The sequence below is a fragment of the Petromyzon marinus genome, chromosome 57, assembly GCF_048934315.1.
Source record: "Petromyzon marinus isolate PM22_M1 ecotype Great Lakes invasive population chromosome 57, UKy_Petmar_22M1.pri1.0, whole genome shotgun sequence".
Classification (NCBI taxonomy): domain Eukaryota; kingdom Metazoa; phylum Chordata; class Hyperoartia; order Petromyzontiformes; family Petromyzontidae; genus Petromyzon; species Petromyzon marinus.
Window position 1 is genome coordinate 4,577,970 of NC_133723.1, and position 19,803 is coordinate 4,597,772.

General features: G+C 54.0%; 2 protein-coding genes across 2 annotated transcripts in view; one reads left to right on the top strand and one right to left on the bottom strand.

The window, feature by feature from the left end:
- LOC116954924 (fibrillin-2-like) overlaps positions 1–19,803 on the top strand; it is a 516,076-nt gene that overhangs the window by 189,862 nt on the left and 306,411 nt on the right. The window lies entirely within an intron of this gene.
- LOC142905697 (fibrillin-2-like) overlaps positions 1–19,803 on the bottom strand; it is a 38,634-nt gene that overhangs the window by 1,862 nt on the left and 16,969 nt on the right. The window contains exons 5-6 of the mRNA XM_076052692.1: positions 16,441–16,638; positions 8,866–8,991 (exon numbers count right to left, since the gene is read on the bottom strand). Coding sequence (XP_075908807.1) covers positions 8,866–8,991; positions 16,441–16,638 — 324 coding nt within the window. The remainder of the gene's footprint in view (positions 1–8,865; positions 8,992–16,440; positions 16,639–19,803) is intronic.

The window sequence follows — 19,803 nt, forward strand, 5'->3', positions numbered from 1 at the left end:
ATGCTAATTTCGCACATTGACATGCTGATCTCTCACATTGACACGCTGATCTCTTACATTGACATGCTAATCTCTTACAATGACATGCAAATCTCTCACATTTACACGCTGATCTCTTACATTGACATGCTAATTTCTCACATTGACATGCAAATCTCTCATATTGACATGCTGATCTCTTACATTAACATGCTGATCTCTTACATTGACATGCTAATCTCTTACGATGACATGCTAATTTCTCACATTGACATGCAAATCTCTCACATTGACATGCTAATTTCGAACATTGACATGCTGCTCTCTTACATTGACATGCAGATCTCTTACATTGGCATGCTGATCTCTTACATTGGCATGCTAATTTCTCACATTAACATGCAAATTTAGCATATTGACATGCTGTTCTCTAACATTGGCATGCTAATCTCTTACATTGACATGCTGTTCTCTTACATTCACATGCTAATCTCTTGCATAGACACGCTGATATCTTACATTGGCATGCTAATCTCTTACATTGACATGTAAATTTATCACATTGACATGTTAATTTCTCACATTGACTTGATGATCGATTACATTGAGATGCCAATCTCTTACATTGACATGCTAATTTCTCACATTTTCATTCTAATTTCTCACATTGACATGCTAATTTCTTACATTGACATGCTGATTTCTCACATTGACATGCTGATTTCTTACACTGACATGATAATAACTCACATTGACATGCTAATTCCTTACATTGACATGCTAATTTCTCACATTAACATGCTAATTTCTCACATTGACATGCTAATTTCTCACATTAACATGCTAATTTCTCACATTGACATGCTAATTTCTCACATTGACATGCTGATCTCTCACAGTACAATGGCCACCCCCACAGCTTCGTCGTCGTGGTGGGTATGTCTCAGCTCTCCCATCTTACATTTGCATGCAAATTTCATCTCTAGCCCCGCCCACTTACCCTTGGGCTACACCCATCTCAAACCTTTATAACGCCCTTCCTCAGCAGCTCTCCCGCCATATATTTTTCCTGCCTCAGCAGCTCTCCCGCTATATTGTTTTCACCCGATGACGAATGCTTGTGTTGCGATCGAAAGACCCAAAGAATAATGTAACAGGCTGTTGGGGCAAGCGGTGTTAGCGAGTAGCAGCAGCCGAGGAAGGCAGGAACGGCACACGAGGGGGTGGGTGGGTGGCCAGCACCACGCCTGGTCGCCTTTGTATCCCCAGTGGCGATGTTTTACACGGCATTAGAGGCTCAGTCGGCCTAGGGGAGGCCCATGAGCGGTTCAGATAATCGTCGCTGGGTGTTGGCCGCGAGCGGGAATCTAACTCGGATCCGCCGGGTTCAATTGGGTAGCTGGGTGGATGAGTGAGTGGGTGGGTGACTGGTTGATTGAGTAGCGGGGTGGATGAGTGAGTGGGTGACTGGTTGGGTGGTTGGGTAGCTGGGTGGATGAGTGAGTGAGTGAGTGACTGGTTGGGTGGTTGGGTAGCTGGGTGGATGAGTGAGTGAGTGGGTGACTGGTTGGGTGGTTGGGTAGCTGGGTGGATGAGTGAGTGAGTGACTGGTTGGGTGGTTGGGTAGCTGGGTGGATGAATGACTGGGTAGGTGACTGGTTGGGTGGGTAGTTGGGTAGCTGGGTGGATGAGTGAGTGGGTGGGTGACTGGTTGATTGAGTAGCTGGGTGGATGAGTGAGTGAGTGAGTGACTGGTTGGGTGGTTGGGTAGCTGGGTGGATGAGTGACTGGGTAGGTGACTGGTTGGGTGGGTAGTTGGGTAGCTGGGTGGATGAGTGAGTGGGTGGGTGACTGGTTGGGTGGTTGGGTATCTGGGTGGATGAGTGAGTGGGTGGGTGACTGGTTGGGTGGTTGGGTAGCTGGGTGGATGAGTGAGTGGGTGACTGGTTGGGTGGTTGGGTATCTGGGTGGATGAGTGAGTGAGTGGGTGACTGGTTGATTGAGTAGCTGGGTGGATGAGTGAGTGGGTGACTGGTTGGGTGGTTGGGTAGCTGGGTGGATGAGTGAGTGGGTAGGTGACTAGTTGATTGAGTAGCTGGGTGGATGAGTGAGTGGGTGACTGGTTGGTTGATTGGGTAACTGACTGCGTGGCTGGCTCGGTGGGTAGCTGAATGAGTGTGTGTTGTGAGTGGGTGGGTGGTTGGTTGATTGCGTAGCTGGCTGGGTGGATGGGCAGCCGGCCGGCTGAGTGACTGAGTCAATGAGTGTGTGACCGCGCGGTTTACTGGGCAGCCGGCCGGCTGAGTGGGTGCCTGGGCAGGCTGAGTGGCTGAGCGAGTGAGGTGAGCAACCCAAGTAGGATTCAAGCAGCGTAGTTCACTGGCTCAGTGTATTTCATTGGCTCAGTGTATTGACTGGCTCAGTGTATTCACTGGCTGGCTGGCTCAGTGTATTCACTGGCTCAGTGTATTTCATTGGCTGGCTGGCTCAGTGTATTTCATTGGCTGGCTGGCTCAGCGTATTCATTGGCTCAGCGTATTCGTTGGCTCAGCGTATTGACTGGCTCAGCGTATTTCACTGGCTCAGTGTATTTCACTGGCTGGTTGGCTCAGCGAATTCCGCTGGCCGACCCGTCCGGAGTGTGAGACGTCCGTTGCTTGGCTCCGCCGTGCCGTGAGATCAACGGACACGGAACGAGACAGGGAGAGACATGGAGAGACAGGGACAGACAGGGACAGACAGGGAGAGACAGGGAGAGACATGGAGAGACAGGGAGAGACAGGGAGAGACAGGGAGAGGCAGGGACAGACAGGGAGAGACAGGGAGAGACAGGGAGAGACATGGAGAGACAGGGAGAGACAGGGAGAGGCAGGGACAGACAGGGAGAGACAGGGAGAGACAGGGAGAGACAGAGACAGACAGGGAGAGACAGGGAGAGACATGGAGAGACAGGGAGAGACAGGGAGAGACAGGGAGAGACAGGGAGAGACATGGAGAGACAAGGACAGACAGGGAGAGACAGGGAGAGACAGGGAGAGACAGGCAGAGACAGGGAGAGACAGGGAGAGACAGGCAGAGACAGGGAGATACATGGAGAGACATGGAGAGACATGGAGAGACAGGGACAGACAGGGAGAGACAGGGAGAGACAGGGAGAGACAGGCAGAGACAGGGAGAGACAGGGAGAGACAGGCAGAGACAGGGAGATACATGGAGAGACATGGAGAGACATGGAGAGACAGGGACAGACAGGGAGAGACAGGGACAGACAGGGAGAGACAGGGAGAGACAGGGAGAGACAGGGAAAGACAGGGAGATAGAGGGAGAGACAGGGAGAGACAGGGAGAGGCAGCGACAGACAGGGAGAGACAGGGACAGACAGGGACAGACAGGGAGAGACAGGGAGAGACATGGAGAGACAGGGAGAGACAGGGAGATACAGGGAGAGACAGGGAGAGACAGGGAGAGGCAGGGACAGACAGGGAGAGACAGGGAGAGACAGGGAGAGACAGGGAGAGACATGGAGAGACAGGGAGAGACATGGAGAGACATGGAGATACAGGGACAGACAGGGAGAGACAGGGAGAAACAGGGAGAGACAGGGATAGACAAGGAGAGAGAGGGAGAGACAGGGAGAGACAGGGAGAGACAGAGACAGACAGGGAGAGACAGGGAGAGACAGGGAGAGACAGGGAGATACAGGGAGAGACAGGGAGAGACAGGGAGATTGAGGGAGAGACAGGGAGAGACAGGGAGAGACAGGGAGAGACAGGGAGAGACAAGGAGAGACGTGGAGAGACAGGGACAGACAGGGAGAGATGGGGAGAGACAGGGAGAGACATGGAGAGACATGGAGATACAGGGACAGACAGGGAGAGACAGGGAAAGACAGGGAGAGACAGGGATAGACAAGGAGAGAGAGGGAGAGACAGGGAGAGACAGGGAGAGACAGACAGGGAGAGACAGGGAGAGACAGGGAGAGACATGGAGAGAGAGGGAGAGACAGGGAGAGACAGGGAGAGACAGGGAGATAGAGGGAGAGACAGGGAGAGACAGGGAGAGACAGGGAGAGACATGGAGAGACAGGGACAGACAGGGAGAGATGGGGAGAGACAGGGAGATACATGGAGAGACATGGAGATACAGGGAGAGACAGGGAGAGACATGGAGATACAGGGAGAGACAGGGAGAGACAGGGAGAGACAGGAAGAGACATGGAGAGACAGGGAGAGACAGGGAGAGACTGGGAGAGACAGGGACAGACAGGGTGAGACAGGGAGAGACAGGGAGAGACATGGAGAGACAGGGAGAGACAGATACAGGGAGATACATGGAGAGACAGGGAGAGACATGGAGAGACAGGGAGAGACAGGGAGAGACAGGGAGAGACAGGGAGAGACATGGAGAGACATGGAGAGACAGGGAGAGACAGGAAGATAAAGGGAGAGACAGGGAGAGACAGGGAGAGACATGGAGAGACAGGGAGAGACAGGGAGAGACAGGGAGAGACAGATACAGGGAGAGACATGGAGAGACAGGGAGATACAGGGAGAGACAGGGAGAGACAGGGAGATAGAGGGAGAGACAGGGAGAGACAGGGAGAGACATGGAGAGACAGGGAGAGACAGGGAGAGACATGGAGAGACATGGAGATACAGGGACAGACAGGGAGAGACAGGGATAGACAAGGAGAGAGAGGGAGAGACAGGGAGAGACAGAGAGAGACAGAGACAGACAGGGAGAGACAGGGAGAGACAGGGAGAGACATGGAGAGAGAGGGAGAGACAGGGAGAGACAGGGAGAGACAGGGAGATACAGGGAGAGACAGGGAGAGACAGGGAGATAGAGGGAGAGACAGGGAAAGACAGGGAGAGACAGGGAGAGACAGGGAGAGACAAGGAGAGACATGGAGAGACAGGGAGAGACAGGGAGAGACAGGGAGAGACAGGGATAGGCAAGGAGAGAGAGGGAGAGACAGGGAGAGACAGGGATAGACAGAGACAGACAGGGAGAGACAGGGAGAGACAGGGAGAGACAGGGAGAGACATGGAGAGAGAGGGAGAGACAGGGAGAGACAGGGAGAGACAGGGAGAGACAGGGAGATAGAGGGAGAGACAGGGAGAGACAGGGAGAGACAGGGAGAGACATGGAGAGACAGGGACAGACAGGGAGAGATGGGGAGAGACAGGGAGATACATGGAGAGACATGGAGATACAGGGAGAGACAGGAAGAGACATGGAGAGACAGGGAGAGACAGGGAGAGACAGGAAGAGACATGGAGAGACAGGGAGAGACAGGGAGAGACTGGGACAGACAGGGAGAGACAGGGAGAGACAGGGAGAGACAGATACAGGGAGAGACATGGAGAGACAGGGAGAGACATGGAGAGACAGGGAGAGACAGGGAGAGACAGGGAGAGACAGATACAGGGAGAGACATGGAGAGACAGGGAGATACAGGGAGAGCCAGGGAGAGACAGGGAGAGACAGATACAGGGAGAGACATGGAGAGACAGGGAGATAGAGGGAGAGACAGGGAGAGACAGGGAGAGACAGGGAGAGACAGATACAGGGAGAGACATGGAGAGACAGGGAGATACAGGGAGAGACAGGGAGAGACAGGGAGATAGAGGGAGAGACAGGGAGAGACAGGGAGAGACGGGGAGATACAGGGAGAGACAGGGAGAGACAGGGAGAGACAGATACAGGGAGAGACATGGAGAGACAGGGAGACAGGGAGAGACAGGGAGATAGAGGGAGAGACATGGAGAGACAGGGAGACAGGGAGAGACAGGGAGAGACAGGGCCAGCGGAGTTTCTATTCGCGTGGTCAGACCAGCTCGCTCACTCACTCACACACTCATACACTCACACTCACTCACACACTCATACACTCACTCACACACTCACTCACACACACCCACTCACACACTCACACTCACTCACACACTCATACACTCACTCACACACACTCACTCTCACACTCACACACTGATACACTCACTCACACACTCATACACTCACTCACACACACTCACTCTCACACTCACACACTGATACACTCACTCACACACTCACACTCACTCACACACTCATACACTCACTCACACTCACACACACACTCACACACTGATACACTCACACACTCACATACACTCACACACACACACACCCACTCACACACTCACTCACTCACACTCACACACTGATACACTCACTCACACACACCCACTCACACACTCACACACTCACTCACACACTCACACACTCATACACTCACTCACACACTCATACACTCACTCACACACTCATACACTCACTCACTCACACACTCACTCACTCACACTCACTCACACACTGATACACTCACTCACACACACACACACCCACTCACACACTCACACACTCACTCACACACTCACACACTCATACACTCACTCACACACTCATACACTCACTCACTCACACACTCATACACTCACTCACACACTCACACACTCATACACTCACTCACACACTCACACACTCACTCACTCACATACTCACCCACTCACTCACCCACTCACTCACTCACTTACTCATTCACTCACTCACCACTCACCCACTCACCCACTCACTCATCCACCCACTCACTCACTCACCCACCCACTCACTCACCCACTCGGCCTCGCCAAGCTGACGCACACAGTCGGACTAACTCACGGATGTGGGTCGCCAGTGAGCTAGACGTGAGTGCGTGTGTGTGTGAGCGGTGGTGCCTCTGTGTGTGTGTGTGTCCATATAGGTGCTCGCTAACAGCACTTGCCCCTACATTCTGTTAAGGCTATATGGGGGATCTTTGTCTTTGTGTGTCCATGCAGGGGAGCGGTAGCGCAGTGGCTAACGCGCTGCGCTGCAAAACACCGCGACACGAAGTCATCTGCCGCCCACGGCCAACACCGCTGACGATTACAATCATCTGGACCGGTCACGGGTCTCCCCCTAGATCGACTCAACCTCAAATGAGTACCTGGTGCGGATTGTAAAATAATCGCCACTGGGGAGACAAAGGCGGTCGGGCGTGGTGTTGGCCACCCGCCCCCCTCGTGCGCCGTGCCGGCCTTCCACAGGTGCTACTTGCCAACAGCACTTGGCCCAACAGTCTGTTACGGGCTACACGGGGGATCTTTGTTTTTTGTTTGTGTACGTTGGTGAGCGTGTCTTTGGGACCGAGCCTTCGACACTTCACGTGGCCTTAACGTGCACATCGCCTGGCACAAGCGCCGTGGTGACGTCACCGCCGCTTAGTGGCGAATAGCGGTGGTTGTTGTTGTTGTTTTGTTTGTGTGTGTGTGTGGACTTTCATGATGGTGGGCGGGCCCTAGAAACGCTGAGTGGCAGGGAGCCATTCCCTGTTCACCTTCCAGTACGACAGGGATGTCCTCTGGCTCCCACATTAATTCACACCGTCTTTGACCACGTAGTTCGGGAAGACTTCCGTGCCTGCACCAGTAGAATTTCCATCTGGTGCAAATACAATGGGATGCTGATCGATGCCCGGATGCGGTCAAGGGATGGCTTTCTGCTGGTCAAACATGTTACGTATGCCGATGATCTGGTGATTGCTGCTCACTCAGATTAAGAATTGGAGGCGCTGCTGCTGAGACTGGAGCGTGCCACTAAGAGGTGGGGCCTTACCATCAGCCCCGCCAAAACTAAGCACCTGCCTGGATATTTTGTACCATCAAAAAACTCCACCCCTTTCACTCGCCGTGAGTGATGGGGTGGTTGTTTAGAGAGTGGAGAAGTTCCAATACCTGGGCAGTGTGCTCATGACCGGCCCCGGTTTTGACAGCGGAGGTCTCGCTCCGAATCAGTCGAGCGGCGTTTATCTTTTCATCGGCTGCGCAACGCTGCTGTGTGGATGCTACCTGGTCTGCCGCTCCGCACGGAGCTCCAGCTCTTCGCTACACCTTTGACATGTGAAGCACTTTGAAGGAACATCTGCGATGGTTTATAAACATAGGAGGCTGGCCTGCCGACGATTCACCCTGGGTTTATAACCAGGCCGGAATGTGCGAAAAGCTCACAGATCCTTGAAAGATCTGGGCACAGTCCCATCGTGGAGCTCCTCCGGCAGGCGAGGCTGCGTTGGCTGGGTCAAGTGGCCCGAATGCCCAACCGCAGCATACCCAAGAAACTTCCATTTTGCTGGATAGAGGGGGATAAACAGGCGCGGCACGGGCTAGAGAAGAGATGGAGTGATGCGGTACGGAAGGACGTGGAGCTGAGTGGACTTGACGATGGCTGGTACCAGCGGTGTCAAGATGGGCCTCTGTGGAGGAGGCTCGTGAAGGACGCTGCTGCTGGGCAGTTGGAGGCAGTCGCCCTCCAACAACAACGGAGGGCGGAGGAGCGACGCTCACAACAACGAGCGGAGCGCCGGGTGGCTAAAGCACAGCAGGTTGGCACGGTAGGGGGCACAGTTGGTGCATCAGCCAGTCATCTCAGTCAGCCAACCCATGGCACCCGCTGGGTCTGTCCCGTGCCAGGAGCGAGCCTTTGACACTCCACGTGGCCTAGCCTGGCACAAGCGCTGCGGTGACGTCACCGCCACTTAGTGGCGAATGGCGCTTGTTGTTGTTGTTGTTGTGCGCGTGTGAGCGTAGGTTAGCGCTACGCACCCAGCGACCCGGGTTCGATTCCCGCTCACGGCCACCGACGCCACCGGTGGCGATTCTCTGAACCGGTCCTGGGCCTCCCCCTCGGTCGTGGTGCGTGGTAAACATCGCCAACCGGGGAGACAAAGGCGGCCGGGCGTGGTGCTGGCCCCGTGCCGGAGGGCCGTTCGTGGGTGCCGCTGATCGTGTGCAGCGCTTGCCCCGACAGTCCGTCGCTGCAACTCACCTTCACACTTCTGCGTGATCTCGCTCTTGCGGTGACCCACGGGGCATTTGCAGTCGTAGGAGCCCACGGTGTTGAGGCACGTGCCTCCCTGGCAGATCCCCGGGATCGCCTGGCACTCGTCCACATCTACGCCCACACATGGAGGGACACGCGCGAAGACGCACGCACATGACACGACACGCGGTCTCGCACGCACGCACGCACAGACACGCAGACACGCACAGACACACACAGACACGCACAGACACACACAGACACACAGACACGCAGACACACACAGACACACACAGACACACACACACAGACACGCAGACACGCACGCACAAACACGCAGACACGCACAGACACGCACAGACACACACAGACACGCACAGACACGCAGGCACGCACGCACAGGCACGCACACACGCGCACACACAGACACGCACGCACAGACACGCACGCACAGACACGCACGCACAGACACGCACACGCAGACACACACGCACAGACACGCACAGGCACGCACGCACAGACACGCACGCATAGACACACAGACACGCACGCATAGACACACAGACACGCACATGCAGACACGCACACACAGACGCGCACACAAAGACAAAGACAAAGATCCCCCATATAGCCTTAACAGACTGTAGGGGCAAGTGCTGTTAGCGAGCACCTATGAAGGCCGGTAACGGTACACGAGGGGGTGGGTGGCCAGCACCACGCCCGACCGCCTTTGTCTCCCCAGTGGCGATGTTTACTACACACCGCACCAGGTACTCATTTGAGGCTGAGTCGACCTAGGGGAGGCCCGGGACCGGTTCAGATAATCATCACTGGTGGTGTTGGCCATGAGTGGGAATCGAACCCGGGTCGCCAGGTTCATAGCGCAGCGTAGCGCTAACCGCTACACTACCGCTCCCCACACACGACACGCAGTCTCACGCATGCAGACATACACACACAGTCTCACACACACACACGACACACAGTCTCAAACACACAGACACATTCTCTAAAACAAAGTCTCACACAGTCTCACACACACACGACACACAGTCTCAAACACACAGACACATTCTCTAAAACACACCGTCTCACACACACAGTCTCACACACACACAGTCTGACATACACACATTCTCACACACACACAGTCTGACATACACACATTCTCACACACACAAAGTCTGACATACACGCATTCTCACACACACAAAGTCTGACATACACACATTCTCACACACACACAGTCTCACACACACACAGTCTCACACACACACAGTCTGACATACACACATTCTCACACACACAAAGTCTGACATACACACAGTCTGACATACACACAGTCTGACATACACACAGTCTGACATACACACATTCTCACACACACAAAGTCTGACATACAAACAAAGACAAAGATCCCCCATATAGCCTTAACAGACTGTAGGGGCAAGTGCTGTTAGCGAGCACCTATGAAGGCCGGAACGGTACACGAGGGGGTGGGTGGCCAGCACCACGCCCGACCGCCTTTGTCTCCCTAGTGGCAATGTTTACACACCGCACCAGGTACTCATTTGAGGCTGAGTCGACCTAGGGGAGGCCCGGGACCGGTTCAGATAATCGTCACTGGTGTTGGCCGTGAGCGGGAATCGAACCCGGGTCGCCAGGTTCATAGCGCAGCGCGCTAACCGCTACACTACCGCTCCCCACTAGTCTCACACACACATACAGTCTGACATACACACATTCTCACACACACACAGCCTGACATACACACATTCTCACACACACACACACAGTCTGACATACACACATTCTCACACACACACACATTCTGACATACACACAGTCTCACAGACACAAAGTCTGACATACACACATTTTCACACACACAAAGTCTGACATACACACATTCTCACACACACACAGTCTGACATACACACATTCTCACACACACACAGTATGACATACACACATTCTCACACACACAAAGTCTGACATACACAAATTCTCACACACACACAGTCTGACATACACACATTCTCTCACACACACACACACACAAAGTCTGACATACACACATTCACACACACACAAAGTCTGACATACACACATTCACACACACACACACACAGTCTGACATACACACATTCTCACACACACACACAGTCTGACATACACACATTCTCACACACACACAGTCTGACATACACACATTCTCACACACACACACACAGTCTGACATACACATTCTCACACACACACAGTCTGACATACACACATTCTCACACACACACAAAGTCTGACATACACACATTCTCACACACACAAAGTCTGACATACACACCTTCTCACACACACACACACAGTCTGACATACACACATTCACACACGCACACAGTCTGACATACACACATTCTCACACACACACAGAGTCTGAGAAAGTAACTCATCGCAAAGCAAGTCCAAGGCTCAGCACCTCACCACGATTGATCGGCCAACGCATTCGCAAGCTGCACTAACCCCCCCCACCCCCGCTCCTCAGTGAGATTATTCTAAAAAAAAAAGTTTTCCTGGCTGACTGGCTGGCTGGCTGGCACGAGGGAGGGCTGGTGGGGAGGCGTCCAAAGGCCGTTCGGCATTCACGCGAAACGGAAAAACTCGACAACATCCTCCCCACCCCCCACCCCCTCCCCCCGTCGAGTTGATTTTGTTCCTGCTGCCGCTGTTTACTGCTGCACCCCTGCCAACGCAACAACAGCAACAACAACAACATCGGCAAAGCAGCAACGGCCAGGCACTATTTATGAACTCCCATTACAAGCATCCACGTAATAAATTGCAGCCGACTTTATTTTGGCCCGGGGTGGCACGGGGTGGCGGTGGTGGTGGTGGTGGTTAGGGATGGCGGCGGTGGTGGTGGTGGGGAGATTGGGGAATGTTTAATTGCCGCAGTTCGGGGAGCCCCTTTCATTCGTGGCGGATTCCTGAGTCGCAGCTCGCTGCACACAGACCCCGAGTGTGTACACCCGCAGCTGCAACACCACCGCCGCCAGCGGTAGTAGCAGCACCAGCACCACCACCACCGACAACACTTGCACTTGCCTCTACAGTCTGTTAAGGCTATCGGGGGGATATTTGTCTTTGGGTGGGTGTGTGGGTGTGGGTGGGTGTGTGGGTGTGGGTATGTACGTGTGAGGGTGGGTGGGTGGGTGGAGGTGTGTGTGTGTAGGTGGAGATGTGTGGGGGTGTGTGCGGGTTTGTAGGTGGAGGTGTGTGGGTGTGTAGGTGGAGGTGTGTGTGTAGGTGGAGGTGTGTGGGTGTGTGTGTGGGTGTGTAGGTGGAGGTGTGTTGTAGGTGGAGGTGTGTTTGTGTGTAGATGGAGGTGTGTGTGTAGGTGTGTGTGTGTGTAGGTGGAGGTGTGTGTGTAGGTGGAGGTGTGTGTGTAGGTGTGTGTAGGTGGAGGTGTGTGTAGGTGGAGGTGTGTGTGTAGGTGTGTGTAGGTGGAGGTGTGTGTGTGTGTAGGAGTGTGTGTGTGTGTGTGTAGGTGGAGGTGTGTGTGTAGGTGGAGGTGTGTGTGTGTAGGTGGAGGTGTGTGTGTGTGTGTAGGTGGAGGTGTGTGTGTAGGTAGAGGTGTGTGTGTGTGTAGGGGTGTGTGTGTGTGTGTAGGTGGAGGTGTGTGTGTAGGTGGAGGTGTGTGTGTAGGTGGAGGTGTGTGTGTAGGTGGAGGTGTGTGTGTGTAGGTGGAGGTGTGTGTGTGTGTAGGTGGAGGTGTGTGTGTGTAGGTGGAGGTGTGTGTGTGTGTAGGTGGAGGTGTGTGTGTGTAGGTAGAGGTGTGTGTGTGTGTAGGTGTGTGGGTCCTGGTGAGGACAGAGTGCGGTTCGCTTTTCCGCCGACGTTGGCCGTGGCAGCGACTCAAACTCAGGGAGTCGCCGGGTCGTGAGCAGCGCGCTAACCGCTGCACCACCGCTCGCCACGCACGCACGCTGGCTGGCTCGCTCGCTCCTTGGCTGGCTCGCTCCCTTGCTCGCTCGCTCGCCCTTTTTGACGAGTGTCGCCCATGCGCGCCTCTCCAAGCCGAGGAAGCCGAATTGACGAAGCCATCGACGGTACTGATGACGATCATGAAATCGCTTCCGTGCCGGCACGCGTGGGTGCATGAGTGAGCGGATGAGTGAAGGGTGAGTGAGTTGCTGAGTGAGTGTGTTGCTGAGTGAGTGAGTTGCTGAGTGAGCGAGTTGCTGAGTGTGTTGCTGGGTAAGTGGTTGGGTGAGTGGTTGGGTGAGTGGCTGAGTGAGCGCTGCTGCCTCAGCGAGTGAGACTCAGTGAGTGAGACTCAGCGAGTGAGACTCAGCGAGCGAGACTCAGCGAGCGAGACTCAGTGAGTGAGACTCAGTGAGTGAGACACAGCGAGCGAGACTCAGCGAGCGAGACTCAGTGAGTGAGACTCAGCGAGTGAGACTCAGACTCAGTGAGTGAGACTCAGTGAGTGAGACTCAGCGAGAGTGACTCAGTGAGGGAGTCTCAGTGAGCGAGACTCAGCGAGTGAGACTCAGTGAGAGTGACTCAGTGAGTGAGACTCAGTGAGTGAGACTCAGCGAGTGAGACTCAGACTCAGCGAGCGAGACTCAGTGAGTGAGACCTCAGTGAGCGAGACTCAGTGAGTGAGACTCAGTGAGTGAGACTCAGTGAGTGAGACTCAGCGAGAGTGACTCAGTGAGGGAGTCTCAGTGAGCGAGACTCAGCGAGTGAGACTCAGCGAGTGAGACTCAGCGAGGGTGACTCAGTGAGCGAGATTCAGCGAGTGAGACTCAGCGACTGAGACTCAGACTCAGCGAGCGAGACTCAGCGAGTGAGACTCAGTGAGAGAGACTCAGACTCAGCGAGTGAGACTCAGACTCAGCGAGTGAGACTCAGTGAGCGAGACTTAGCGAGTGAGACTCAGACTCAGTGAGTGAGACTCAGCGAGCGAGACTCAGCGAGTGAGACTCAGTGAGAGAGACTCAGACTCAGCGAGCGAGACTCAGCGAGTGAGACTCAGTGAGAGAGACTCAGACTCAGCGAGTGAGACTCAGTGAGCGAGACTTAGCGAGTGAGACTCAGACTCAGTGAGTGAGACTCAGTGAGCGAGACTCAGCGAGTGAGACTCAGTGAGAGAGACTCAGACTCAGCGAGTGAGACTCAGTGAGCGAGACTCAGCGAGTGAGACTCAGACTCAGTGAGTGAGACTCAGCAAGTGAGACTCAGTGAGCGAGACTCAGCGAGTGAGACTCAGACTCAGTGAGTGAGACTCAGTGAGTGAGACTCAGTGAGCGAGACTCAGCGAGTGAGACTCAGACTCAGTGAGTGAGACTCAGTGAGTGAGACTCAGTGAGTGAGACTCAGCGAGCGAGACTCAGACTCAGCGAGTGAGACTCAGTGAGTGAAACTCAGTGAGTGAGACTCAGTGAGTGAGACTCAGACTCAGCGAGCGAGACTCAGTGAGTGAGACTCAGTGAGTGAGACTCAGCGAGTGAGACTCAGACTCAGTGAGTGAGACTCAGTGAGTGAGACTCAGTGAGTGAGACTCAGTGAGTGAGACTCAGACTCAGTGAGTGAGACTCAGTGAGTGAGACCTCAGTGAGCGAGACTCAGCGAGTGAGACTCAGTGAGTGAGACTCAGCGAGAGTGACTCAGTGAGTGAGACTCAGCGAGTGAGACTCAGTGAGTGAGACTCAGCGAGTGAGACTCAGCGAGTGAGACTCAGTGAGTGAGACTCAGTAAGTGAGACTCAGCGACTGAGACTCAGACTCAGCGAGCGAGACTCAGTGAGTGAGACCTCAGTGAGCGAGACTCAGCGAGTGAGACTCAGTGAGTGAGACTCAGCGAGAGTGACTCAGTGAGTGAGACTCAGCGAGTGAGACTCAGTGAGTGAGACTCAGCGAGTGAGACTCAGTGAGTGAGACTCAGCGAGCGAGACTCAGTGAGTGAGACTCAGTGAGTGAGACTCAGTAAGTGAGACTCAGTGAGTGAGACTCAGACTCAGCGAGTGAGACTCAGTGAGTGAGACCTCAGTGAGCGAGACTCAGCGAGTGAGACTCAGTGAGTGAGACTCAGCGAGAGTGACTCAGTGAGTGAGACTCAGCGAGTGAGACTCAGTGAGTGAGACTCAGCGAGTGAGACTCAGTGAGTGAGACTCAGCGAGCGAGACTCAGTGAGTGAGACTCAGTGAGTGAGACTCAGTAAGTGAGACTCAGTGAGTGAGACTCAGACTCAGCGAGTGAGACTCAGTGAGTGAGACCTCAGTGAGCGAGACTCAGCGAGTGAGACTCAGTGAGTGAGACTCAGCGAGAGTGACTCAGTGAGTGAGACTCAGCGAGTGAGACTCAGTGAGTGAGACTCAGCGAGTGAGACTCAGTGAGTGAGACTCAGCGAGTGAGACTCAGCGAGCGAGACTCAGCGAGCGAGACTCAGCGAGCGAGACTCAGCGAGTGAGACTCAGACTCAGCGAGCGAGACTCAGCGAGCGAGACTCAGCGAGCGAGACTCAGCGAGTGAGACTCAGACTCAGCGAGCGTGACTCAGCGAGCGAAACTCAGCGAGAGAGACTCAGTGAGTGAGACTCAGACTCAGTGAGTGAGACTCAGACTCAGTGAGTGAGACTCAGACTCAGTGAGTGAGACTCAGTGAGTGAGACTCAGACTCAGTGAGTGAGACTCAGACTCAGTGAGTGAGACTCAGCGAGTGAGAATCAGACTCAGCGAGCGAGACTCAGCGAGTGAGACTCAGCGAGCGAGACTCAGTGAGTGAGACTCAGCGAGAGTGACTCAGTGAGTGAGACTCAGTGAGTGAGACTCAGCGAGTGAGACTCAGCGAGCGAGACTCAGCGAGCGAGACTCAGTGAGTGAGACTCAGCGAGAGTGACTCAGTGAGTGAGACTCAGCGAGTGAGACTCAGTGAGTGAGACTCAGCGAGTGAGACTCAGTGAGTGAGACTCAGCGAGTGAGACTCAGCGAGCGAGACTCAGCGAGCGAGACTCAGCGAGCGAGACTCAGCGAGTGAGACTCAGACTCAGCGAGCGTGACTCAGCGAGCGAAACTCAGCGAGAGAGACTCAGTGAGTGAGACTCAGACTCAGTGAGTGAGACTCAGACTCAGTGAGTGAGACTCAGACTCAGTGAGTGAGACTCAGTGAGTGAGACTCAGACTCAGTGAGTGAGACTCAGACTCAGTGAGTGAGACTCAGCGAGTGAGACTCAGACTCAGCGAGCGAGACTCAGCGAGTGAGACTCAGTGAGTGAGACTCAGCGAGAGTGACTCAGTGAGTGAGACTCAGTGAGTGAGACTCAGCGAGTGAGACTCAGCGAGCGAGACTCAGCGAGCGAGACTCAGTGAGTGAGACTCAGCGAGTGAGACTCAGTGAGTGAGACTCAGCGAGTGAGACTCAGTGAGTGAGACTCAGACTCAGTGAGTGAGACTCACACTCAGTGAGTGAGACTCAGCGAGTGAGACTCAGACTCAGCGAGCGAGACTCAGCGAGTGTGACTCAGCGGGCGAGGCTCAGCGAGCGGGACTCCAAACCGCGCGTCCGGCGTGCGTGCACCTACCCTGGCACGCGCCCGTGCGGATGTTGGGGATGAACCCGCGTCGGCACGGGTGCGGCTGCGGCGGGCACGTCTCACACGGGTGGCCCCATGCACGCCCGATGGTGGCGCAGCAGAGGGTCTTGGTGCAGACGACGCCACTCAGCTGCGCCTGGCACATCTGCTGGGTCACCTGGGTGAAGCAGGGGCCAGTCCTGTAGTCTGTGTCCCGTCGGGGGGCGGGGGGGTCGACGAGGTGAGGAGTGGAGGAGGAGCGAGAGAGGGGGTGGGTAGAGGAGGAGTGAGGAGGTGGAGGAGGATGGTGGGAGGAGGACGGGAAGGTGGGGGCGTGAGGGGGTGGGGGGAGAAAGGTCACGTGTTGTTCAATCACTGGTTCAGGAGTTCATTGACTTCATCGACTTTGATTTTGATTTGCCGCTCACTCAGTTACACACTCACTCAGTCAGTTACACACTCACTCAGTTACACACTCAGTCAGTTACACACTCAGTCAGTTACACACTCAGTCAGTCAGTTACACACTCAGTCAGTTACACACTCAGTCAGTTACACACTCAGTCAGTCAGTTACACACTCACTCAGTCAGTTACACACTCACTCAGTCAGTCACACACTCACTCAGTCAGTTACACACTCACTCAGTCAGTTACACACTCAGTCATGTACACACTCACTCACTCAGTTACACACTCAGTCAGTTACACACTCAGTCAGTTAGTTACACACTCACTCAGTCATGTACACACTCACTCACTCAGTTACACACTCAGTCAGTTACACACTCACTCAATTACACACTCAGTCAGTTACACACTCGCTCAGTCATGTACACACTCACTCAGTCATGTAGACACTCACTCAGTCAGTTACACACTTACTCAGTCAGTTACACACTCACTCAGTCAGTCACACACTCGCTCAGTCAGGCATGTACACACTCACTCAGTCAGTCACACACTCACTCAGTCAGTCACACACTCACTCAGTCAGTCACACACTCACTCAGTCAGTCACACACTCACTCAGTCACACACTCAGTCAGTCACACACTCAGTCAGTCACACACTCACTCAGTCACACACTCACTCAGTCACACACTCACTTAACGCTCTGCCTGCCGATATGATGGAGCCGCTGGGGAGCTATGATGCATTTTTAAATAATCCGGATTGACGAATTTAATTTCTTTCGAGCTGCTGCTCGTTTGTTTGTTGTTGTTGTTGTGTTTGTTTGTTGTTGTTGTGTTTGGTTTGTTGTTGTTGTTGTGTTTGTTGTTGTTGTTGTGTTTGGTTTGTTGCCCTTCCCCCCGGGCACCTCTGATTTGCATGGGTGGCGACGTACGGTGCGAAAGGAGTTCAACATACACACACACAACAACAACCGCCATTCGCCACTAAGTGGCGGTGACGTCACCACGACGCTTGTGCCAGGCTATGTGCACCCTGAGGCCACGTGAAGTGTCGAACGCCCGCTGGCAGGAGGTCACGGGGCAGACCCAGGTGCCACGGGTAGACTGACTGAGATGACTGGCTGATGCACCACCTGTGCCCCCTACCGTGCCAACCTGCTGTGCTTTAGCCACCCGGCGCTCCGCTCGTTGTTCTGAGCGTCGCTCCTCCGCCCTCCGTTGTTGTTGGAGGGCGACTACCTCCAACTGCCCAGTAGCATCCTTCACGAGCCTCCTCCACAGAGGCCGATCTTGACACCGCTGGTACCAGTCATCGGCAAGTCGACTCAGCTCCACGTCCTCCTGTACCACATCACTCCATTTCTTCTCTAGCCCGTGCCGCGCCCGCTTAGCCCCCTCAATACGGCCAAACAAAAGCTGTTTCGGCATGCGTTGGCTGGGCATGCGGGCTACATGACCCAGCCATCGCAGCCTTGCCCGCCGGAGGAGCTCACCGATGGGACCTTGCCCAGATCTTTCAAGGATTTGTGAGCTCCTCACACAATCCAGTCTGGTTAAACCCAGGATGGATCGTAGGCAGGCCAGCCTAAATGTTTCTAACCGGCGAAGATGTTCCATTAGGGGGGTTCACGTTTCGCAAGCGTAGACAAGGGAGGGAATGGCCGTGGCCGAGAAGACCTGAAGCTTAGTGCGGAACGACAGACCAGGTGGCTTCCACAGAGCGTTACGCAACCGATGAAAAGATATTGCCGCTTGACTGATTCGGAGTGAGACCTCTGCTGTTAAACTGGAGCCAGTCATAAGCACACTGCCCAGGTATGGGAAACTCTCCACTCTCTCCACAACTGCCCCATCACCGATTGGGAGTTGTGGGGGTGGAGTGTCCGATGGTACAAAATACCCAGGCAGGTGCTTAGTTTTGGTGGGGCTGATGGTAAGGCCCCACCTCTTAGTGGCACGCTCCAGTCTCAGCAGCAGCGTCTCCAACTCCTCCTCTGACTGAGCAGCTATTACCAAATCATCAGCATACATAACGTGGTTGAGCAATAGGGAGCCATCCCTTGACTACACACATACAACATACACACATACAACATACACACATACAACATACACACATACAACATACACACATACAGCATACACACATACAGCATACACACATACAGCATACACACATATAACATACACACATACAACATACACACATACAACATACACACATACAACATACACATGGGTATCTGTGTGAGTCTACTGGTCTCTGTGTTGGTCTATGGGTCTCTGAGTGAGTGTATGGGTCTCTGAGTGAGTCTATGGGTCTTTGAGTGAGTCTATGGGGCTCTGTGTGAGTCTATGGGTCTCTGAGTGAGTCTATGGGTCTCTGAGTGAGTCTATGGGTCTCTGGGTGAGTCTATGGGTCTCTGTGTGAGTCTATGGGTCTTTGTGTGAGACTATGGGTCTCTGTGTGGGTCTATGGGTCTCTGAGTGAGTGTATGGGTCTCTGAGTGAGTCTATGGGTCTCTGAGTGAGTCTATGGGTCGTTGAGTGAGTCTATGGGGCTCTGTGTGAGTCTATCGCTCTCTGTGTGAGTCTATGGGTCTCTGTGTGAGTCTATGGGTCTCTGTGTGAGTCTATGGTTCTCTATGAGGGTCAATGGGTCTCTGTGTGAGTCTATGGGTTTCTGTCTGGGTCTATGGGTCTCTGAGTGAGTGTATGGGTCTCTGTGTGAGTCTATGGGTCTCTATGAGGGTCTATGGGCCTCTGTGTGAGTCTATGGGTCTCTGCGTGCGTCTATAGGTCTCTATTATAGTATATGGGTCTCTCTGTGAGTCTATGGGTCTCTGTGTGAGTCCATGGGTCTCTGTGTGAGTCTATGGGTCTCTCTGTGAGTCTATGGGTCTCTGTGTGAGTCCATGGGTCTCTGTGTAAGTCTATGGGTATCTGTGTGAGTCTAC